Raw genomic sequence first — 25,883 nt, 5'->3', positions numbered from 1 at the left:
ATGCTGTAACAGTTGTGAGTGTTAGTTACTTTTGAGATTGGACATTATGAGTTGATGTTAGTCAAGAATGCCTGTTAGGTGACAAAGACACCATTAACAACACCTCAGTGAGTTTGAATGAGGTTGTGTAATAGGGCTACAAGAAGCTGGATGTTCCTTCTGTGATATTGGAGAAAGACTTGGCAGTGGTGGTCACGAGAATGTATGGATGGAAGAAGACTGAGCTCCAAACGGCCACATGGCACTACTTAGAGAGAAGACCATCATGTTCGGTGTGTGGCTCTGGTGCATCATACTGCATCTGCAGGAGCAATTTGAGCAGCAGTTGTTATCACAGCAACATAACAAACTGTGACAAATCAGTTACTTCAAGGACAACTCTGAGCCAGACTCCCCGTAGCGTGCTTTACACTGACCCCAAACCACCACCATTTGTGACTTCAGTGGTGTCAAGCGATAGCTCATTGGAGAGCAGGGTGGAGGTCTATTGTGTTTTCTGATGAAAGCTGATTCTGCCTTACTGCCAATGAGGGCCACGTGTTGGTTAGAGGGAGACCAATTGAGGGCCTGCATCAAACCTGTCTGCATTCTAGACGCACTGGAGCTACACCTTGAGCTATGGTCTGGAGTGCGATTTCGTACGACAGCAGGATCACTCTCGTGGTCATCCCACACACCCTGACTGCAAATTTGCATGTCAGTATGGTGATTCAACCTGTTGTGCTGCCATTCACGAACAGCATTCCAGGGGTGTTTTCCGACAGGATAATGCTCACACACATATTGCTGTTGTAATGCAGCACTCTCTACAGTGTGTCGACATGTTGCCTTGGCCTGCTAGATTACCAGATCTGTCCCCAGTTGAGCACATATGAGACATCATTGGACGACAACTCCAGTGTCATCCACAAATGGCATTAACCGTTGATGTATTGACTGACCAAGTGCAACAAGTATGGAACTCCATCCCACAAAGTGACATCCGGCACCTGTACAACACAATGCATGCATGTTTGCATGCTTGCTTGCAACATTTTCGTGGTTACACATGTTATTGATGTACCAGCATTTCACATTTGCAGTGGCTTATCTCACACTTATACGTGTGAACTTGCGATGTGAATCACTTGAATGTGTTATGTAAACAAATGTTTTCCAGAAATTTCATTACTCTTAATTATTTTTTGGTGCTGCATTTTTTCCCATTGTTGTATAATTAATGCAGTCACTGAATAAAGTTCTTGAATCGATGTGCTTGAAATTTAACAGCCATATAAATACAAAAACTATGTGGACAGTAGGTGATTGTTATTAAAGTTTGAAGTTTGATACAGTCCATGATAATAATTACACATTCACAGTATGATTAATCATTTAAAACAGTCACTGAATTGTTAAATAAACTCCCAGACACAAAATATGTGTGACTTGTGGTACATTTTCTGACTTGTAACTTGTACTGACTTATCCGCAATACATTCTCCTGTAATTTGGACATATTCACAGATGTTGCTCCATTGAAACTCGCTGCAGATTGGCCTAAAATGGCTCCCAACAAGCCTATTTTATAAAACTACAATAATTAGAACTAAAGTTGTTATTGTTTACTAGATTTTTCACAAATTGCAATTAAAGCTTTGCATTTCTGAGTAACTGAACAGGGGAAGAAGATTTGTTAGAATGAGAACTTTTAGATACCAAAAGAATTTCTGTTGGATTATGTTGGCTAGTTTGCCTAAATATGTTTTGCTAAGGAATCTAATTACTATGAAACTAAATGAGTGCAACAGTTGCAGACATGTTTTCCTCATTGGCTGTAAGGCTACTTCACTTATTTATATACCTTTTTGATATGCTTTACTAGGAAGTCAGTAATCAGGATATATGATACCAGGTATATATTTACATATGAACAATGGCAATGAAATCTAAAATTACTGATATTTTGTAATTAGCATGGTTTTTAGACAAACTAGATAGTTCACCATCACCTGATAACCAAAGGATTGTAATAGGTAATAAAGATAATTTGGATATAAGCCCTGAGTCAATATCGAGATTTTTTTTAAATATAATGTGCACACTAAGATATCACAGAATTTGGAAAAAATTAATACTAGTTTGGGGGGGGGGGGGGGGGGGGGAAGAGAAAAACATAACAGCTGGAAATGATCCATTTGCTTTGTTAAAGGTGTAATAAACTACATAACTAATATGAACTGCCATTGTTTTAACAATAACAAATGACAAATTTTAAAACCATAGAAATGTCATATCAGTAGGGCTATCTGGTTCTTCTTTTTACAAAGTTAAAGTGTGTATACTCTGCAAACCACCTTGAGGTGCATGGCAGAGGGTGTGTTCCATTGTACTGGTTATTAGGGTTTCTTCCTGTTCCATTCATGGATGGAACATGGGAAGAGTGATTGTGTGAATGCCTCTGTGCATGCAGTAATTATTCTAATCTTATCTTCATGATCCCTGTGTGAGCAACTCGTAGGGGATTGTAGTATATTCCTGGATAGTTTAGTCTCTCTTCAACAGTCTTCCAGTTCTATTCCTTTAACATCTCTGTGACACTCTCCCACAGATTAAACAAACCATTCATGGTGCCCTTCTCTGTATGCTTTCAATATCCCCTGTTAGGCCTATCTGGTATGCGTCCCATACCCTTGAGCAGTATCCTAGAACTGGTCACACAAGTGATTTGTAAGCAATCTCCTTTGTAGATTGATTACACATCCCCAGTATTCTAACAATAAACCAAAGTCTCCACCTGCTTTACCCATAACTGAACTTACGTGATCGTTCCATTTCATATTTCTATGAAGTGTTACACACAGGTATTTGTATGGGTTGGCTAAGAGTGACTCATTGATATTATAACCATACGCTACTACATTTTTCGATTTGTAAAGTGCACAATTTTATATTTGTGAACATTTAAAGCAAGTTACCAATCTCTGCACCACTGTGAAATCTTATCAAGATCTGACTGAATATTTATGTACCAGAATCACTAGCAGGTTCTGTAACTTGTGGGCACCTTGATCCCACTTCATCCACAAATATGGCCTTTGAGACTTATTGATGAAACTGCATGAGCAATATTAGGTATAATATGAATAACTTCTGCAAAGCAAATAATGTACCCAGTCACTGAAAGCAGTAGTGCTAGACAGATAAAGTTAAATTGAAATCGTTGGCCACTAAGTTCAATGAATTCTTTCTAACATTAGCAGAAAGTACAGATACCAAAAGCTGATCCATTAGATTTATTTAGACAGGCAGTGCAGAGTTCACCATTATTTACTGGTTTTTAACTCACTTCTGAAAAAGCTCACAAAAAATATTTGCTCACTGGAAAGAACTAATTCTTCATGCTATGTTGGTGTTTCAGTAAATGATGTAATAGTGCAACTGTCAAGTTGCCTTTATAATCATTCACCCAGCCGAGATGTCTTTCCTAAAAGGCTGAAGTATGTAGTAGTATCTCTTCTTTGTTCTTGAAAGTTTTGTATGTGGTACATGGTGTTTGCTGTTTTTGATGACACAGTGAATAGTACTGAAGTACCAATTATAGTGTATCTTTCAGTCTTGATTGGTTAATCATCTGCCCTAAATAAAACTCTTTCTTCAGACACAAGATACTTTTTCTTTTTTTAGGTGTTAACCACCCTTTCTTTCAGTGTCTTTTGTTTCTGGCCTATTCAGAGTATCATAAGAATATTTTGGAAATAATTATATGTCTCATCTACTGTGTTCCCTTGATAAACCTTTTCCCATCATTCATCCTGTAAATACTCTCTGAATACCAAACTGAGTTAGCATTTATGGTTTTATTAAATCGTGTTTCCCTTATTAGTTAAATCTGATCGATAGGGAGCTGTACTGGTGCCACGTGACCATCATGATATATAATCATGTAATGTGTGGCTAACATCTATTTCATATAAGACAGTTAATTTTCAAAATAATTTATCCCTTGTGTGCAAAATGAGTTTCGATTTTTGTTCAGAATGCTACTATTGGGATCCAGTCAAAACCGGACATTAGCAACTCTAAATAACCCAGATTAGAACTATAGGGCAAAAATCAGTATTTAAATTTTCACATACAATTACTTCTCAGTTATTGCATTAAGACTTACTAGTATTCCATTAAATTTTCTTACAAAGTTAAACCATTTCTGGTTGAAAGCCTGTATATTGTTATAAGCACTTTTACTGAATCGTGACACTGAAAGGTGTGATCTTTATTCCACTTTCTTGTACATATGCACTCTACCTATTCTTATATTATGAGTTCGGTAAAATGGTACTGATGTGCATCTACTTCATTTACAAGTGAGAGACTTACAGGCAAATGGGCAGGTGGTCATCTGCTGTTTCATTTGGGCTCAGGAAATACCATTCCAATCTTTCTAACAGAAATCGTCTGCTGTTTTGCTGTGGTAAAGAGACTGGACTCATGTTCATGAGATCTGGATTTTGAAGCCTTATCTGTTGGTCCAGATTTAGTTTTTTTCTGTGGTTTCTTGATGGTTCATTTGTGCATGATTTCTAATGACTTTTTTTCTGATGAGATGTTATACCCTAATATTTCTTTCTTAACAGAAACCAGCTGATGGTAATTATATAGCAGCCTTTCACTCAAAAGGTATTTGTTTGTTCTTTTGAGGTTGCCTGTGAGTTTCCATCTGTATGTAGGCCTTCCTCTGATGAGCAGTTGTTTTCATATTTTCTTTGTGATGCTCTTTCAGGTCATTAGTAGTTAGTGTTAGCCCTCAAGATTCTGTTTGAGATTTAACTGAATATCTATCAGTGTACTGGAACACACATCTGTTAATGACATAAACCACAAAAATCTTTTTATTAGTAATCAAACTTTCAAATTATTTTCTAGAGTTGTTACAGTGTAACTGCTAAAAATCTAAGCTACAAAGCAATAAAACACGGACAAAACTAAAACATATTCTTGTATAATTATTGCAGTGTTTCACAAAATACACACAATGAAAGAAGGCTTGCACATAAACCAGTTTTTGACTGTTTCTAATGACCTTGTCATTAATGAGGTGAATAACCCTAATCTTTGTTTTTTTCTGACAGATTTTTAGACTCTTACAAGTATTCTATCCCTCTTAATTTTATTGGTACTACTTCTACTTTTATTTGCTTGAGCTCTGAATGATGAGCACTGTCCGTAGATAAAAACTCCTCTATGCCGCTTGGACGAGTTGCCTTGATTGCTACATTGAAGAAAATTTAAAACAAAATGCACGAGCAGCATGACTAAAAAGTGCATGGCATGCAGTTCAGCAAGCAGCAAGGCTATTGTGGCTTGCTGTGTTCTATTTGCCATGAGGTAACAGGCAAGCAGCAGGTGGTTGTAATTGCTGTAGCAGCCAGTTGACACGTGATGATGTGTTACAGACTATTTTCTGTTCAATAATTACTAGGATTCATAACCACTGTTGATTGACAACTGAAAGAATCTTCATAAAAATGATTTGGATTCTCACAGAGCATTTGTGGTTCAAACTGCTGCCCTCATCATAGGCTCCATCCCTCATTAACACTGATAATTCAGAAACTGGAATTGGTTGTGGTATATCGAGTACAAAGAAGAATTTACTTCAGAATATATTTTAAATCTCTATTGCATTATCTTTTAAACAATGAGCACAATGTATAATTGCATACAAGAGCCATGCCAAAAACTTTTAGTGGATGAGTATAGTGACAGTCTTTGTGTGTGTGTGTGTGGGGGGGGGGGGGGGGGGGAGAAGGAAGAGAGAGAGAGAGAGAGAGAGAACTACACTTTGGTTTGTAATATAATGTTTCATCTGGAAAAAGAGATGTTTTTTCTTTGGCTTTAATTACCTAAAGCAAACATGCTTCAAGCGATTCAGAGATCACCATCAGCAGGCAAATTTCTGTGATTATCTGATAACTTTTCATCTGGTTTTTATGTATGTTCCGGCCAGTGTTGAGTATAAGTCATAATGATATGCTATAGTTACACACGCTCTGTGTTGCCCCAAACTCAACACTACAATTCCTCAGTAATCGTAAACAATGATAATCAGTTGTTTTACATTGAACTGCAACCATTTGGATGGTTTTAGACTTGGAGAAGAGAAAATCCTTGTCAAACATGTCACAGTCAACATCATCTTAACTTCCTTCATTAAAGGAATGCTTTACACTCAACAGTTGTGTAGTGTCCAGCCATCTCTATTTCTGGTCAGCTGTTAGGCACTAAGCAGCCCCTTGCACACAGTTTTTCCTTTCATGAAAGTCAATTTTCAAAATATGGAACATGGATATTGGTGACTTCTCAACTGCTGTTGAAAATTCTTCACATATTGCATGATAACCTTCGGCAAGTGGTTCACCATATGCTTCATGGATTCATAATCAGTTGATGCTTTTGCAGAGCCTACCTTTGGGCTTTTTTTTTTTTTTTTTACACTGACATGAATTGTATTGAAATTAGTTTCTCAGTGGGAACTTGGATTGTGATTTGCAGCCTTATCTCCATCAATTTTCTGCAAAACAACTTGAGTTCCTATACCACATTTCAATTTATGTTCTTTGATTCACTACCATACCGTACTGGAGATGCCTACAATATCCATTTCACACAGTCACCACTTTTATACACTAACATGGATAAAATATGCTTCTTCATTGTACTGTCATGGCAAGCACTCTGAATGCGTCACTCTTTCCACAGTGTTACTGTCCTGTACATTACTTTTGAAGTAATCCTTAGAAGTCCTTGTGCATGTGAGATGTGATCATGCAATGAAGTGCTTTATTTATCCAAACTTCTTATGACCTTAAAGCTGTCCCTTACGTGATCCAAGTTGTTAAATGAACCTGATTACCTTCTTCACTTGCAGTGGTATGGCAAAGGTGTCCTTTCACAGAGAACCATGGCATTTTGGTATTTGCAGAAAGGCATCATCCGAAATGAGTAAAAAGACTGGACTCTTTGGCACACCATGTTGTGTTACATGTTATGAGCTTACTACCATTTACATGGAATCACAGTGGTGGAAAGGCAAGTCTTTGGGATTGAGTAATGACATCTTAAGAGTGAAACCAACAACGGGTACATGTCATATCTCTTTCAGGGCACTCAGACAAGCATCTAAATTGTGCATTGTCAAAACACATCAATTCTTGATCTGGTAAGAAGATCCATGAGTGTATAGTGGCTTTGTGACAATACTTACTAATGTCAATTAATGGAATAAATAAAAAATTTACGTACCAGGTGGCAGCAGAACACACACATAAAAGAAGGTTGTAATTAGGCAAACTTTCAGAGCCAGTGGCTGCTTTTTCAGGCAGAAGGGTTGAAGGGGAAGGAAGAGGAGTGAAGGAGAAGGACTGAAGAGGTCTAGGAAAAGGGTTAGATTTTGGGAAAGTGACGCAGAATCCCGGGTCAGGGGAGATTTCCTGCATGGATTGAGAAGGAAAGACTGATTATTGAGGACTGCATCGGATGAGATTTGCAAACCTGAGAGCTTAAAGGTGTAAGACAGGGTAATACACAAGACAGAGATTACTGCTTAAACGACTTGCTGAAGTTAATAAAAGTTAAAAGCTAAGTGTATTGTACGTAAAAGAGGTGGAAGGTTGGCAGTGAAAAATAGATGGGTAAGCCAGTGAAAAATGTAGAAAACTAAAATGGAGTGAAGAAAAGAGTAGTTACTGTGAAGAAACGCTGAAATGGAAGAATGTAAATTAAGGCCAGGTGTGGACAGTGAGAACCAAGCACATGTAACACTAGTTCCCATCTGTGGAATTCTGAGGAACTGGTGTCTGGCGGAAGAATCCAGATGCGGCATGTGGTGAAACAGACACTGAAGACATGATTGTCATGTTGCAGAGCAACAGGATATTGCATGTTACCAGTATGCACCATTTGCCTGTGTCCATTCATTCTAATTGATAATTTGGTGGTAGTCGTGCTGACATAAAAGGCCGAACAGTGTTTACATAACAACTGGTATATGATGTGTCATTTTACAGGTGGTTGTCCCCCTGATGGTATATCTTTTGCCAGTTACAGGGCTGCTATAGGTGGTGGCAGGAGGGTGCATAGGGCAAGTCTTGCAGCGGGGATGATCACAGGGGTGGGAGTGACAGGGCAGGGAGATGGGTGCAGAAGGAGCGTAGGGTCTGACAAGAATGTTGCAGAGATTGGTAGAGCGATGAAAAGCTATTCTAGGTGTGGTGAGCAAAGTTTCAGACAGAATGGATCTCATTTCAGGGCATAATTTCAGGAAGTCATGGCCCTGTCAAAGTAGCTGATTAATTCATTCGAGACCGGGATAATACTGAGTCACCAGTGGTGTGTTCTGAAGTTGTTTTTAGGAGGGATCAGCCGTACTAGGATTGGATGCGATGGCCCAGGAAATCTGCTTTTTTAAATAGGCTGGTGGGGTAATCACGTGCAGTGAAGGCTGAAGTGAGAATGGTAGTGTATTGCTGTAAAGAGTCTGCATCTGAACAAATACGTTTGCCTCGGGTGCCAAGGCTGTATGGGAGGAATCATTTGGCATGGAAAGGATGGCAACTGTCAGAATGTAAGTACTGTTGTTTGTTGGTAGGTTTAATGCGGATTGAAGTGTGTAGCTGGCGTTTGGTGAGGATGAGATCAACATCAATGAAAGTGACATGGGATTCACAGTAGGACAACGTGAAATTTGTTTGGGAGAAGGTATTCAGAGATTGCAGGAATTCTAACAGGTCAGCCTCACCGTGAATCCATATGGTAAAGATGTCACCAATGTATCATAACCAAACAAGAGGCTGAAGACTTACAGATCCCAGGTAAGCCCCCTCCAAACGGACTGTGAAAAGGTTGACTTAGGAAGGAGCCATCCTGGTTCCCATGGCCGTACCCCTGACCTTTTTGTATGTCTGCTCCTCAAATGTGAAGTAGTTGTTAGTAAGTATAAAGTTGATTGAGGTGAGTAGGAAGGATGTCGTAGGTTTGGTATCAGGCGGGTGCTGCCTGAGGAAATGTTCAGCAGCATACAGAGCATGTATGTGGGGTATGACAGGCAAGGTGTGTGGTGGGAGTGGGATGGGCATGGATTTCAGACGGTCTAGGAAATGGTTGGCATCTTTGATATAAGGGGGGGGGGGGGGAGTCTTCGTATTATGGTTTGCGGGTGCTGATCAGGTGTATGCTTTGAAGCGAGCAATTATAGGATGGCCAGGATGATTGGGTTTGTAGATCTTAGGAAGAAGGTAAAAGGTGGGGGTGCATAGTTTGGATGGGGTGAGAAGTTCTTTAGATTGAGGTGTGGTCCTTGTGAGGGGCTTGAGGTTTTAAGAATCAGTTCGAATCACAGGGATGGGATCTTGATGGCAGACACTGTCAGACAGCTGGTGTAGACCTTCACTAACATACTCCTTTTGGTCAAGTACTACCGTGGTAGATCCTATGTGTTCTGGGAGGATAATGATGGAGTCATCAGCTTTTAGGGAATGTAGAGGCTGGAGTTCTGCAGAGGACAGGTTAGGGCCATGTTATAGGGACCAGAAGAAAGGTTGTGAAGCAGTGCTAGCTGTGAGGAATTCTTGTAAGGCTTGTAATGGATGATTTTGAGGTAGTGGTGGTGGATCCAGTTGGGATCGTGGTCTGAACTGTTCAATGTAGGGTTCAGTGTCAGGTTTGATGTTGGAAAGGTTTTGGGATTGGGTTGCTAAATGATATTTCCAATTGATATTACATGTGAAGGAAAGTAGGTCCTTCACCAAAGCAGCATGATCAAATGCAGCTTGTTATAATCACTTAATGTCACACTTTAACTTTCGGAGAGGAAGGCAGCTACCATTTACTCTGTGGCTCGCGCTACATTTCAGCTTAAAAGAAGACTATTGCTATACAAATTTAAAAATGTATGTAATGTAAGCAGCTTTCTTAAACAAATGTGGGTAAATTTGTTTTCACAGGCAGTGACATACAGTTCTGTAATTTGAGTTTTCTTCTTCTTCTTGAGATTAAACTGTGATGTTTCTTTGTCATTTTGTTGTAGATTTTCTTCTACTATTTCATGTTTTGCATACAGTTGTGTGAATGAATGCCTGAAGAAAAGATGGGTGTGACTGAAATTTTCTGCATTGATCCATCTCAGCACTAGAAATAAATTTTGCCACCAATTCCTTCACTCATACAAATATTTAAATTTATATTCTGTATTTATTTTGTTTGTTTTTTAAAATATTTTTCTTTGTGGTACCTAATGAATTATTCTATATTTATACCTTTTAAAATGTTCACTGTTGACGCAGCTGAAAAAAATTTTAAGGAAACCACATAACTTTAAAGAAATGTAAATTCATTAGTAACAGTTGTAATAATTACTAACAATCATCAACTGCTGTGTCTTTGACTTGAGGAAGTATATCTGTTTCATTATTGTATTGCAATTTCTTTGCCCAAAAAATACAGCACAAACCTATTGGCTGATTTAAAAATGCTTCTTATTTTTAAAAGACAATCTCGCAGAGTGGTTTCTTGGTGAACACTTGGGTATGCTGCAATGTTTCTGCCCATACCTTTGTTACATGTTGTTACTTATTGTATTAGTCTTGCATAAATGTACTAAGATCTTCTTGAGAAAATGACATACAATTTCAACAATGGTTCTGTAAAGATGTATATTATGAGTAATAAGAAATAATTTTCAAATTTTGTGTGACTCTGTACAGAAATCAGAGAAGAAATTTTGGCACGGTTGAAGAAAGCAATGATCGTGAACTGCAGTGAAAAACGTTTCACCATTACCTTTCCGTTGTCAGTAGTGAAACAGCTTGGTTCCCCGCAACTGAGCTTCAGTGATCGCAGCTGTATTGGAGTCCCCAACAGTACGCATGTGACACTTACCAGTCCTTTAACATCGTGTGGGAGCACAAGTGCAATTGACCGTGGCCTCACCGCTTTTTACAACTATGTAAGTAATGGCTGCGATAATGGTTTATTAATTAATCTTTCTTTTGTATACATTTTGTGTTAATCCATAGGGGTTCTTTAATTCACAATTATGATATTAAAAGTTCTGACAGAATGTAAATAATTTATAAGTAAAAGTAACACTTGTGAATATTAGATGCATTGAGATGTTGACAGGTACATAAAACTGATAACTTTCCTATCTTTTGGGTGATTTCTTCATCAAGATAGAGTACACACACACACACACACACACACACACACACACACACACACACACACACACACACACACACAAACTCCCAGCTGTGTAGTTCAGAAAAGCTGGGGATCCAGAAGATTGCATGTGTTGTGAAGCAGCCATTAAAAAGTTGAGTACATTGTGCTCAGCAGTGTGTCCTGTCACTGGGTGGTCAACTCTGTTCTTAGCCATTGTTTCATTCTTTGGCAGTGGCCATCATTTGTGTGGGCAGTTGCTTTGTGGCCATGCCCACAGAAAAGGCTGTACAGAAATTACAGTACAGATTAACTGTCAGGAGACATCTGCCAGGTATCTGACTTCTCCCTGACATAGTGATCCCCAGAAGTCCAGTATAGCTTCCAGTCCCTGCTCAAATCCTTGGACCCACCCGAGTATCCACCCCCTCCCCCCCCCCTCCCCCCACCTTCCTAAAAAAATCTCTCTCTCCCCTCACTATAATGCCCTGCTCTTTCTTCTCCCCCCCCCCCCCCCCCCCCCACGTTTTCCATCATAGCCTAGCCTCTCATATTAAAGATACAAACCAATTCCTTCACTGACAGTCATCCATACCACCTGGATCACTGCTCATCACAGTCAATGCTGCCCCTCTATGCATCAACATCCCCATTGCCCATGCCTGTAGCTTTGCTGCTATCAACCACTACCTTTCTTAATGGTCTGACTCAAAACCACCACCTCATTCTCTACACAAGCAACTAACTACATTTTAACACATAACTACCACTCCTGTGAGAGGAAGATATGCAACCAGATCCATGGCATGGTCTTTGACACCCACATGGCACTGTCCTATGCTAATTTGTTTATGGACCATCTAGAGGATACCTCCCTAGCCTCCCAAAACTCCAAACCCCTCGTCAGGTTAAGGTTCTTTGGCGATTTCTTCATTATGTGGACCCAAGGCCTTGACACCCTGTCCTCATTCACTTCAGCTGGTCTTTTGCAGCCTAATGTGCCATCCTGCTGGATGTTTACCTTCACCTCTCTCATGGCTCCATCCAGACATCAGTTCGTATCATGGTCACTAATTGTCAGTAGTATGTGCATTTTTGCAGGTGTCATCTCTTTCACAACAGAAAATCGCTCTTATATAGTCTAGTCATATATGGATGGTGCACCTTGTCTAGTATGCTGAAGTTCACTCTCAAGTGTTCATAGACAGGCACTATCCCCCTACCCTAATTTACAGACATATTTCCTATGCCATGTTCTCACGTACCCTTCATCGTTCCACCATACTGAACAACCAACTGTGAAGGTGCACCATCCTCATCACCCAGTATTGTGCCGGACTGGAACAACTGAACCGTACCCTGAGGCAGGCTTTGACTACTGACTGTTGCCTGGAAATGAGGATCATCTGCCATGCTTCAAATCTGGTCTCACTGAGCGAGGTGGCGCAGTGGTTAGCACACTGGACTCACATTCGGGAGGACGACAGTTCAATCCCGTGTCCGGCCATCCTGATTTAGGTTTTCTGTGATTTCCCTATATCACTTCAGGCAAATGCTGGGATGGTTCCTTTGAAAGAGCACGGCCAATTTCCTTCCCCATCCTTACCTAATCTGCGCCTGTGCTCCGTCTCTAATGACCTCGTTGTCGATGGGACGTTAAACACTAATCTCCTCCTCCTCCTCCTCAAATCTGGTCAGTACCGTGGTCTGCCCTTCTACCACACCCACTCAAGATACTTTGTTAGGTGGATCATATACCTGGGGGATACTAAGGTGTGAGACCGTACAGTTCACCCTCCTGACACATCTTACTCCAATCCTGTCACAAATGTAACCTATCCCATAAGAGACAGGCCCACGTGTGAAGGCAGCCACAGTTACTGCAGAGCATTTATTCTGGCATGATCAGCATTTGCTGCCTCCCTCTGAGCTGTAAGCCAGACTCCCTTTCTTCTCCACCTCCCCCCCCCCCCCCCCCCCCAGTTTCTGTCTTCTTTCTTCCCTCACCCACTGCACCACACACAATCCTTCCATGAAAAAGGTTTGTCCCCAAGTTCCAAGTTGCCAAAGTCTTCTGTCTTGTTTATGTACCAGTCCATGAGTCATCACCTCTAATATTAAATTATTTAATTAACAATTATGTAATTGTGTGTATATTGGTTGCTGCTAAACTACAGACATAACAGAATTAAAAATATAAAAGTAATAAATAAATTATTTAATTAACAATTATGTAATTGTGTGTATATTGGTTGCTGCTAAACTATAGACATAACAGAATTAAAAATATAAAAATAATAAATAAATTATTTTTGAGGCAGAAAGAAGCTCCAATTAATGAAGGGAAGATAATGCGCGAAGTCTCTGGCATTAAAATTTCAATTAATTTCCTTTTTGAGAGACATACAGAGAGAGAGAGAGAGAGAGAGAGAGAGAGAGAGAGAGGAAAGGTGAAAGGAGCATAGAAGATTCAGATATTCAGATTCAGGGCAGAAAATACCAGGTCTGAAGTAGAGCACAGAATACGCAGTATTTACATATTCTTAAGCATCTAAACATCACCCTTCCTCCAGGGTCTGTTTCAGTAACTGGCCAACAGCATTTGCATTAATATTTAATATAAAAGATTATAACAGATGAACTTTGCCTTTGGCTGTGAAGACAAAATGATTGATTACAAGGCTATCAAAGTGTACAGCTACTTAATATTTCTCTGATCTTGGCAGTGTTCTTGAGGAATAACTATCAAAATGTTGATCTCTAGTTGCAGTCCACATGTATGGCAGTTCATACAGTCATTCAGTGCTTTCAGCGTGTATTCTATCCCTGTACCTGATGGTCACTGTTCACCATGTCACCATAGGACAGGAGTACATTTAATCATTTAATTTCACACATTAAAAAGACAATTACAAAGGATTACTGAACTCATCATAAAAATGTTTGCCTACATCATCGAAAATAAATAACACGACCACTATGAAACAGCTTTCAAAAAGGAAGATCATGCTGCGGTGGCTATTTTTAATTGAAATTACTAATAGAAAAACATAGAGAATGCAATCTGGAAACACACATTGCTTTCGCCAACTTCAGAAAAGCTTTGATGAAGTCAACACAAACAATTTATTACAAATTCTAACAGACGATCATGTTCCCCAACAATTTAGTGGTGATATAAACAAAATTTCCAAAATAAATTGAATCTGCATCAAGAAAGAAGACAATTAATCATAGTGGGATAGAATACGTGCAAGAACATGGCAGTGATGTGGTCTTTCACCAGGCTTGTTACATGAATAAAATCATCCAAGAGTGGAGACAGAGAGACAATACTACATGGTTTCATTGAAATCATAACACATAGTTAGATGATTTATTTTTTGCAAGTGATTAAGCTCTTTTAACACCTTCAGAGGATGACTTGCATCTACATCTACTTCTATATGATTACTCTGCAATTCACAATTAAGTGTCTGGCAGAGGGTTCCTCGACTACCTTCAAGCTATTTCTCTGCTGTTCCACTCTCAAACAACATGCAGGAAAAACAAACAAATCTTTCTGTGCGAGTTCTGATTTCTCCTGTTTTTATCATGATGATAATTTCTCGCTATGTAGGTGGGTATCAGCAGAAGATTTTCAAAATCAGAGGAGAAAGTTGGTGATCGAAATTTCATGAGAAGATTCTGCCACAGTGAAAAACACCTTTGTTTTAATGATTGCCCCTGCAGTTCACATATTGTGTCCATAGCACTCTCTTCGTATTTCGCAATAATACAAAATGAGCTACTCTTCTTTGAACTTATTTGATGTTCTCCCTCAGTCCCATCTAATGCATATCTCACACCACACAGCAGTACTCTAGAAGAGGGTGTACAAGCATGGTGTAAGCAGTCTCTTTAGTGGACTTGTTGCACTGCCAATAAATCACAGTTTTCAGTTTGCTTTCACACAACATTACCTGTGTGATCATTCCAATTTAAGTTATTTGTGATTGTAAATCCTAAGTATATAGTTGACTTAACAGCCTTTAGATTTTTGATTTATCATGGAACTGAAATTTAGTGGACCATTTTAGTGCTCACGTGGGAGACTTCACACTTTCCATAATATAGGGTCAATTGCTACTTTTTGCAGCATACAGATACCTTGTCTAAATCATATGGCAATCTGTTTTGGTCATCTGATGACTTTACGTGATGGTTAATGACAGCATCAACTGCAATCTAAGAGGACTGCTTATATTGTCCCTTAAATTGTTTATATAGATCAGGATGAGGAACACCAGATATTACTTCTGTTTTATTCAATGATTTTCTCACAGGAAATCACAAATCCAGTCACACAACTGATAAGACAGTCCATAGGCAAGCAATTTGGTTAGAAGTTGCTTGTGAAGAACGGTGTCAAAAGCCTTCTGGACATCTAATATATAGAATTAATTTTAATGTTCACTATCGATAGCACGCATTACTTCATGAGAATAAAGAACCACTTGTGCTTCACAAGAATATTTTCTGAACCCGTATAGGCTATTCAGCAATAAATCATTTTCTTTGAGATGATTCTTAATGTTCAAGCATGAAATATGTTCCAGAATCCTACTGAAGAGTGACGTTAGTGATATGGGTCTGGAATTCAGCAGATTACTCTTATTTCCTTTCTTGGGTGGTGTTGTGACTTTCGCAACTTTCCAGCCTCTGGGTATGGATCTTTCTATAAATGAGCAGTTGTGTATGATTACTAAGTGAGGAGCTATTGGATCAGCATACTCTGAAAGGAACCTGACTGGTATACAATCTGGACCGAAAGCCTTGCCTTTTTTACATGTTTTCACGCTGCTTCGCTACACCAAGGATATCTACTTCTAAGTTACTGATGTTGGCAGTTCTTGATTTGAGTTCTGAACCATTTACTTCATCATATTTCGTGAAGGAATTTCAGAAAACTGTCTTTATAACTCTGCTTTAGTGGCGCTATCATCAATAGCATCACTGTTGTTATTGCGCAGTGAAGGTATTGATTGTGTTTTGCCTCTGGTGTATTTTACATATGACCGGAATCTCTGTTGGTTTCCTGATGGATTTCGAGACAGAGTTTCATTGTGGAAACTATCAAAAGCATCTCATATTGAAGTTTGTGCTAAAGTTTCAGCATTCATAAAACTTCGCAAATCTTAGGGATTTTACGTTCTTTTAAATTTGGGTTACTTTTTGCCTTACTTCTGCAACAGTGTTCTGATCTGTTTTGTGTACCATTGGGGATCGGTACCATATCTCATTAATTTATTTGGTATATATCTCTCAATTGCCATTGCTACTATTTTTTGCAATTTAAATCACATGTGGTCTACGTTACACAGTCAAACTAGGAGTGGAGACTGTCTACTAGGAGGATGTCAAACAATTTTTTTTTATTATTATTTGTTTTAGTAGATGTATTTTGCTTATATTTTTGTTGTGTTTGGATGGTACAATATTCAGTCTAGCTACAACGCCTTTTGGTCACTAATCCTTGTATCTGTCATGATGCTCCTTATTTGTCCAGGATTATTTTCTGCTGCACTTTTGAGTGGGCTCCTGAACTAGTTGTTCAAAATAATTGCCTGAGAAGGCATTCAGTACGATTTTGGACAATGTTTGATGTCTACTGCAGACTTTAAACATGTGTTTTCGCCATCATATTATGTGTAGATTGAAGTTACCAACAGTTACAACTGTATGATTGGGGTATCTATTTGAAAGGACATTCAAGTTTTCTTTGAACTGTTCAGCAACTGTATCATCTGTGTCAAGGGTGCAGTAAAAGCAGCTAATTATTAATTTATTCTGGTTTTCAAGTGCAACTGCTACCCATACTAGCTCGTAAGAACTATCTACTTCAGTTTCACTACAAGGTAAACTACTTCTGACACCAGTAAACATTCCACCACCAACTTTATTTAATCCATCCTTTCGAAACACATTTAGGTGCTTTGTAAAAATTTCGGCTGAACTTATTTCTGCCTTTAGACAGCTTTCTGTACCTTTAATGATTTGATAGTCAGTGATTTCTATTAGCGCTTGGAACTCTGGTTCTTTTACAACACAGCTATGACAGTTTACAGCTACAATATTGATTGCTCCTGTGCCTACCGTCTTCCTGTGTTCATCCTGCAGCCTTTGAAACTGAAGCTCTTTCTGCACCCTCTAACCTAAAAAGCTACCCAGTCCACTCCATACAGCCCCCGCTACTGGTAAAGCTGCTTGCTGCGTGTAGCAGACTCCTGACCTATTTAGCAGAACCTGGAAACCTACCACTCTGTAGCACAAGTCAAGGGATCTGCAACCTACATGGTTGCAGAACCGTCTGCGCCTCTGGTTCAGATCCTTCACTTGGCTCTGTACCAAAGGACAGCAGTCGCTTCTGTCGATGATACAACAGGTGGTGAGCTCCTCCTTCATCTCACAAGCATGACTGACAGTCTTTGATACTTCAGCTAGCTGCCCAAAACCAGAGAAAATCTCTACCGATCCAAAGCGACACATCATTAATAACAGTATGAACCACCGTCTGCAGTTGGCTACACACTGTGCTCTTCATGGCATCCAGAAACATTCATGCTACATCTGAAATGACTCCTCCTAGTTTGCTCACAAAGTGCCTACTGGATTCCTTCTCCTCGGAAGTCATATTCCTATGTGGCCCCGTTACATGTTTAATATTGGAGCTTCCATCTACCAGTATACCCACCAGCTGTGAATGCCCAGACCTTGCGGGCTGAGAGGCTTCCTGTGGAACTGGGTGAGCAACAGCATCTTGCTCAGGGACTTTGTGAGCCACAGATAGTGCCCAGAATCTATTTGTCAGATGAAATGGGAAAGCCCTCTGGTTGACCTCTCGGAAAGTCTTTCACTGCCGCCACACCTTGGAATGACCTCCCAGTCGACCAAAGGTGAGTGATGAACTTCAGTACAGGCAATAACCAGGACAGCCACAGTAATGGACTGATCAGAGGACACATGGTATGTGCTGGATGTTCCTCAGATCTCCATTTCTTCGAATGTAGTTTCTTCTTATAGTTTGTATAAAAAAAATAGTAACATAATTCAAAATGATTTATGACGGCGACCTGCACATTCTTGTACCATCAACACACACCAAGAGTTAACTGCTGACTGACTATAGTCAAAGACGACTCCAGCGTCACTGACTATAGTCAAAGACGACTCCAGCGTCAAAGACATTTTACACAACACACAAGCTTCCACTTATAATCAGTCTCTTTGCTATTCTTCGACACAATTACTAATAGTAATCAATATGCTTTCACTCACAAAAATATAAGTAAATTAACATATAATAAGGCAAATTATAATAAAAAAAATTCTGACAAAAAATATAAGAAAACATTTACAATTTGGTATTGGCAAATCCGGTAAAAAAAATAACAGATCTCCCAGATCCATTACAACTGCTCCCCAGGGCTTTTGTTGTTATGGACATATACAACAAAATCCCGACCACTCTCAGTAATGGATCTGTATTACGCAATTAGTACATTAATGATGCAGTCTGATAACCTCTTCCAAATTTGGACTCTTTGAATCTGTGGATTTGTTACTGGCTGTTGTTGCAATGATTCTTCCCCATCAATCTCATACACAAAAAATTCAAGTAAAGAAATTATTTGACATGACAAATATACATGGTATAAAACATACATGAGAAATATTCTAACATACAGCATACAGACTGAAAATAATAGAAAGGTAAAACTCATTTCCTAGGATAAGATTTAAATTTTTTTTATATTACTGTTAATTTCATTATGCTTACATATCGTACAGTAAAAATGATACTGGACATATATAATGTAGTGTTTTTTTTTCTATATATATTTGCCTTTTATATATTTTTACTTCTGATTTTCTTTTTTTGAATTTTTTTATTCATGTTTTTTTTTATTTTTTATTTTGTATTTTTTTTTTTGCTTATGATTTTCTTCTTTTAGTACAACTAAAGATACATCAGTATTATCCCCCTGCGGGTTCGGGGGTAAGAATAGGCCCACGGTATTCCTGCCTGTCGTAAGAGGCGACTAAAAGGAGTCTCAAATGTTTCGACCTTAATGTGATGGTCCCCTAAGGGGTTTGACCACTACCTTTCAAAATTTTCTGTTAGTGTGTACCATTTGGGGAAGGACGCCTTATGTGGTGTATTATATATCCATCTTGCCCTAAGCTCTGGCACACCCAATATTGTCATGGAGTTGGCCTTACACCGTGCTTCCAGCCACATCAGCTGCTGTGTGTTCTGGGCAGCATACATGCCCTCCATTATGAACTTCCATCTTTGCCCTCCTGACACATATGGATATTCGACACCCGACGTCCAGCACGGTAGCCAGTCCGTTGTGGTGGGGTCGTCATGTACCCTCTTGGTGGTAGCCTCCTGACTACACAGGGATCGCACTGCTGATGCCTGAGCTGCTACCTCCCCACGTATGCTGAGGAGTAGATGCCTATCCCTCTGGGGCATCAGGACTCCCAGCAAAGGCCATCCTGCCAGGTGGTCTTTGCTCTGGCTGGGTGGCGCCCGTGGGGAGAGCCCCTGGTCGGAGTGGGTGGCATCAGGGTGGATGACCCGCAATGAAGCGTGGTACATCATCTCTCGCTGGTGGGCCTCCACCAGCAGTCTCTAAGCGATCGAGGTCTAACCTCAACGGCAAGCAATTCAATCCAAGATCATTTCCCTCCCTGGCCACTCCATGGGAGGAACGCATGGCTAAAGACAGCAGTGGAGATTATTCACCCCGGTACCTTGTCTGTACGCGGGTCGATGGTGAATCTTTTATGCAAACTAAGCCTCAGTTTTTTGTGGAGCATTTAGAGGACAGGTTCGGGGAGGTGGAGGGCTTGTCCAAAATGCGCTCTGGGTCGGTTCTCATCAAAACAGCATCCTCTGCCCAGTCACGGAGGTTGCTCACTTGTGACAAGTTGGGTGATGTTTCCGTCACCATCACTCCCCATAAAAGTTTAAACATGGTCCAGGGTATTATATTCCACAGGGATCTTCTTCTGCAGTCCGACGATGAACTACGTGCCAATCTAGAACGACGAGGTGTTCACTTCGTCCAGCGCATCCATCGGGGTCCGAGGGATAATCAGGTAGCCACCGGTGCCTTCATCTTGGCCTTTGAGGGTGATGTCTTACCCGAAAAGGTTAAGGTGATGGTTTACCATTGTGATGTGAAGCCATATACCCCTCCTCCGATGCGGTGTTTTAAATGCTGGAAGTTCGGGCACATGTCATCTCGCTGTACTTCCAGCATCACGTGTCGGGATTGTGGACGTCCTTCACATTCTGATACTCCATGTACCCCGCCTCCTATCTGTGTTAACTGCGGAGAACACCATTCCCCCTGCTTGCCGGACTGTAGGATATTCCAGAAAGAAAGGAAGATAATGGAATATAAGACCCTGGACCGCCTGACCTACCCCGAGGCTAGACGGAAATACGAGCGGCTCCATCCTGTGGCAATGACTTCAACCTACGCCGCTGCTGCAACGACACTTCTCCCATCATCACAAATCGGCTGTAAGATCGGTCAGCATCCACCAGCCCCCTTGCTTGTGGGGGGCACTTCACAACCTGTTGCTCCTGCTCCATCTACTTCAGGAGCAACACCCCCCCCAACACTCGGGGACATCAGTTCCCCCTTCCCAGCCAGAGAAGCGTAAGACTTCTTCGGCTACCCTCGCAAGGAAGGGGTCCCTTGGGGACCTCCCTTCGCAAGTTCCGACCAGCGGCACAGCAGACACCCGCAAGTGGCTCAAACAACCACCAGTCCCTGGTCGTAGGGCCTCACGGTCATCGTCCGTCCCTGAGGCTGACCCTGTGAAGCCCTCCAAGCCTGAACCACCGAAGGCACAACGAGGGAAACAGAAACAGAAACAGAAACAGAAACAGAAGAACGTCCCCATGAATACCGACATTGCGGTGGCACCCGTCTCGCCGCCTCCTACAAGCTCTGCGTCTGAGGACGAGGTGGAGATTCTGGCGTCCGCTGAGGACCTCGATCTCGCGGGTCCCTCAGACGCCATGGATAGCGCTAGCACAGGTGCTCAATCGGAGGCAGCAGGTGACCCAGCGGCGTAATCTGCCTTCCCAGTCCCGTCATGCCTTCCACAGACATGGAAAACATCATCCTCCAGTGGAACTGCAGTGGTTTCTTCCACCATCTCACTGAGCTCTGGCAGCTTATCAGCCTTCACCCTTTCTTCTGCATTGCTCTTCAGGAAACTTGGTTTACAGCGATGCGAACCCCCACCCTCCGAGGCTATCGGGGTTATTATAAGAACCGAGCAGCTTATGAAAGGGTGTCTGGTGGCGTCTGCATCTATGTCCTTAACTCTCTTCACAGCGAGTCTGTCCCTCTGCAAACAGCTTTAGAGGCTGTCGCTGTTAGGGTGTGGACGCCACAAGCTATTACCGTCTGCAGTCTTTACCTTCCACCGGATGGTGATGTCGCGCAGCATGAGCTGGCTGCGCTGCTAGCCCAATTGCCGTCACCTTTCTTGTTACTGGGCGACTTCAGTGCCCATGACCCTCTGTGGGGTGGTTCAGTGGCAATAGGTCGAGGCGCCATCATTGAGCATTTATTGGCACAGCTCGATCTTTCACTTCTAAATGATGGTTCCTTCACACACTTCAGCATGGCGCATGGCACATACTCCGCCATCGACCTTTCGATCTATAGCCCTCGCCTCTTACCGTCTGTCCAATGGAGTGTGCATGATGACTTGTGTGGCAGTGACCACTTTCCGATCTTTCTGTCACTGCCACCACGTCACTCTTCTGGGCATCCCAGCAGATGGGCTATGAATAAGGCTGACTGGGACTTGTTTTCCTCGACTGCCGCTATTGAGCCTCTCTCTAGTGCTGACATTGATGCGGTGGTTCACTCGGTCACCACCGGCATCGTTACTGCCGCCGAATCCGCCATTCCCCGTTCTTCTGGGTCCCCTCGGCAGAGGGCTGTGCCTTGGTGGTCGCCTGAGATCGCTGAAGTGATTAAAGATTGCCGGCGGGCGCTCCAGCGTCACAAGTGACATCCCTCCATAGACCACCTTATTGCCTTCAAACAGCTGCATGCGCGGGCCCGCCTCCTTATCCGCCAAGGCAAGGAGGAGTGCTGGGAGTGGTACGTGTCCACCATTGGCCTCCATGTCACTCCATCGCAGGTCTGGGCCAAGATTCGACGCGTCTACGGCTATCGGACCCCTGCCAGCGTCCCTGCGCTCTCACTGAATGGAGCAGTTTGTACTGACTCCGACGTCATTGCAAACCGCTTAGCAGAGCATTTTGCTATGAGTTCCGCTTCTGCGAATTACCCCCAGGCCTTCCGCTCCATTAAAGAGCGGATGGAACATCGGAGCCTTTCTTTTCGCACAAACACTTCTGAATCCTACAATGCTCCATTCAGTGAGTGGGAATTTCACAGTGCTATTGCCGCTTGCCCAGATACCGCTCCCGGGCCCAATCGCATCCACTGTCAGATGCTGAAACACCTTTCAGTGGACTGCAAGCGACGCCTCCTCGACCTTTACAACCGTCTCTGGGTCGAGGGTGAGTTTCCGTCGCAATGGTGGGAGAGCATTGTCATCCCCGTTTTGAAACCGGGCAAGAGCCCTTTGGAGGTGGACAGCTACCGCCCCATTAGCCTCACCAACGTTCTTTGCAAGCTTCTCGAACGGATGGTGAGCCGGCGCTTGAATTGGGTACTGGAGTCTCGGGGCCTTCTGGCTCCGTCTCAGGGTGGGTTCTGTAAAGGCCGCTCCGCCGCCGACAATCTGGTGAGCCTAGAGTCAGCCATCCGTACTGCCTTTGCCCGCCGTCAGCACCTTGTCGCTGTCTTTTTCGACATGCGGAAGGCGTACGATACAATATGGCGTCATCACATCCTTTCTACGCTTCATGGATGGGGCCTTCGGGGCCCTCTGCCGATTTTTATACGCAATTTCCTGTCGTATCGTACCTTCCGCGTGCAAGTCGCAGCCTCATATAGTTCCTCCCACGTCCAGGAGAACGGCGTGCCACAGGGTTCTGTTTTAAGTGTCTGCCTGTTTTTAATAGCCATTAACAGGCTCGCTGCGGCCGTGGGAACTTCTGTCTCCGCTTCCCTGTATGCTGACGACTTCTGCCTTTACTACAGCTCTACTGGCATTGCAGCTGTTGAACGTCAGCTCCAGGGCGCTATCCGCAAGGCGCAGTCTTGGGCTGTAGCGCACGGTTTTCAGTTTTCGGCTGCCAAGACCCGTGTTATGCATTTCTGCCGGTGCCGAACAGTCCATCCTGAGCCGCGGCTTTATCTTGCCGATGAACTCCTTGCTGTGGTGGAGACCCACAGGTTTTTGGGTGTAGTTTTTGATGCCCGGCTGACTTGGCTGCCTCATATTCGGCAGCTTAAACAGATGTGGTGGTGGCATTTGAATGCTCTGCGATGCCTGAGCCTCACCAGGTGGGGAGCCGACCGATCTACTCTCCTACGGCTCTACCAGGCGTTAATCCAGTCTCGTTTGGATTATGGGAGCCTGGCTTATGGCTCAGCATCCCCATCTGCGTTGCGGGTGCTGGACCCAATACTACACAGTGGGATCCGACTTGCCACTGGTGCCTTCCGCACCAGCCCTGTGGACAGCATACTTGTGGAGGCAGGTGTCCCTCCACTGCGGTTACGACGCCAACAATTACTGGCTGCTTATGCTGCCCATGTTTTTAGCTTGCGCAGGCATCCAAATTACCGTGTCCTGTTCCCGCAGTCAGTCGTCCATCTGCCAGTTTGTCGGCCCCGATCGGGTTGTCCGATCGCCGTACGCGTCAAGGAGCTTCTCTCCGGGCTTGGTTTTTTCCCTGTTCCACCTCCTTTCCGGGCACCTCTGCGTACACCCCCGTGGTGTGTGCCTCGCCCTTGCCTTCGGCTTGACTTGGCACAGGGCCCGAAAGACTCAGTCCCTCCAGAAGCCTTCCGCCACCACTTTTATTCCATCCTCGCCACATATGAGGGCTCTGGCATTGTTTACACTGACGGCTCGATGGTTGCTGGTCGGGTCAGTTATGCGCTAACTCTAGGGGACCATTCTGAACAACGTTTCTTGCCGGCTGGCTGCAGCGTTTACACTGCTGAGCTGGTCACCATCTTTCGAGCCCTAGAGTATATCCGCTCCTGCTCAGGTGAGACCTTCATTATCTGTAGCGATTCCCTGAGCGGTTTACGAGCTCTCGACCAGTGTTTTCCTCATTCTCGTCTGGTGCTGGCTATCCATGAGTCCCTGCATACTCTTGCACGTCGCGGCCACTCTGTGATCTTTGTGTGGACCCCAGGCCATGTTGGGATACCCGGCAATGAGAATGTTGACCGCCTGGCGAAAGAGGCCACCAGTCAACCACCTCTGGAGATTGGCCTCCCGGCGACTGATTTGCGGGCACTATTACGCCGCAAAGTTTTCGATTTCTAGGACACTGAATGGCGCAACCTGCCCGTGCCAAACAAACTCCGTCGTATCAAGGAGACGACGACTGTTTGGCGGTCATCCATGCGAGCCACCCACAGGGACTCAGTCGTCCTTTGTCGGCTCCGCATTGGCCACACCCGACTGACGCACAGTTATTTACTGTGTCGTGAGGATCCACCTCTTTGTCGTTGTGGGGTGTCCCTGACGGTGGTCCATATTCTGTTGGAGTGTGCCCTTTTAACTGTGCTCAGGCAGACTTTTGCGCTGCGTGATACGTTCCCTGCACTTTTAACTGACGACTCTACCATAGCGGACTTAGTTTTGCGTTTTATTCGGGCAGGGGGATTTTATCGCTTAATGTAAATGTGTGTGTTTTTTGTGTTGATTCTGGCCTATGACCTACGATTTTAGTCTGCTTTTTTAATGCGTTTCTCGGTGGTTGACTTTTCCCTTTTTTCTCTATGGTCGGCCAACCACCGTCACACTTGGTGTGATTTTAATTTGTTTTGTCTGTTCTTTGTTGGAGTATTTCTTGTCCTGTGTCGTCTGCCGTCTTTCCTGTTGTTCGTTTTTATTCTCTTTGGGTGGTTTTAATTTTTTTTGGAAAAAGGGACCGATGACCGTTGCAGTCTGGTCCCTTTAATCCCACAAACCATCACCAACCATCAGTAGTCTCTAAATTTTTTGCAATTATTTATGTACACTTGCCTCTCTACTACAATATTTCTACAAGTCACATTCTTGTGAGGAGTACTTTCGCTCCCCACAACATCAGTATAAACAACAATAAATTGCTCATATATCATGAGGCTTTATCTAAAATTGTTTTTGAAACTTATACCTTTGCATGCATGTCCTCACATGCATGCCTTCACCCCCAGGGAAGACTTAGCTTCCAAAAATTAGAAAAATTCAGAAATGCTCACTAGGGAGACTTTTTTTTTTTGTAAAAAAGTAAAAATAAATCTTTCTCTCATTCTTTGTTACAACAGTGTTTTTTTATCAGTTTCAATTAACATGTGACTTCAAATTATTAATTTATACATGCAAATATACATACTTGGTTTTACAGGTAGTTTTGTTCTAACAAGCATATTCCAGTGGAGGACTTTTGTTTTAGATGATAATAGGTTATTTAAATTTTGAAATTATTATTTCTGTTTGTATAGTTTCAAAGAGACAACATT

General features: G+C 42.4%; 1 protein-coding gene across 1 annotated transcript in view; it reads left to right on the top strand.

Annotated features, from left to right (window-relative positions):
- LOC124803162 overlaps positions 1-25,883 on the top strand; it is a 243,351-nt gene that overhangs the window by 148,339 nt on the left and 69,129 nt on the right. Inside the window, exon 11 of the mRNA XM_047264343.1 lies at positions 10,743-10,984. Within this exon, the coding sequence (XP_047120299.1) occupies positions 10,743-10,984 (242 nt within the window). The remainder of the gene's footprint in view (positions 1-10,742; positions 10,985-25,883) is intronic.

This window comes from Schistocerca piceifrons, chromosome 6 (assembly GCF_021461385.2).
Source record: "Schistocerca piceifrons isolate TAMUIC-IGC-003096 chromosome 6, iqSchPice1.1, whole genome shotgun sequence".
Classification (NCBI taxonomy): domain Eukaryota; kingdom Metazoa; phylum Arthropoda; class Insecta; order Orthoptera; family Acrididae; genus Schistocerca; species Schistocerca piceifrons.
The sequence above is the reverse complement of the archived record's forward strand: the minus strand, read 5'-3'. Positions and strand labels throughout refer to the sequence as shown.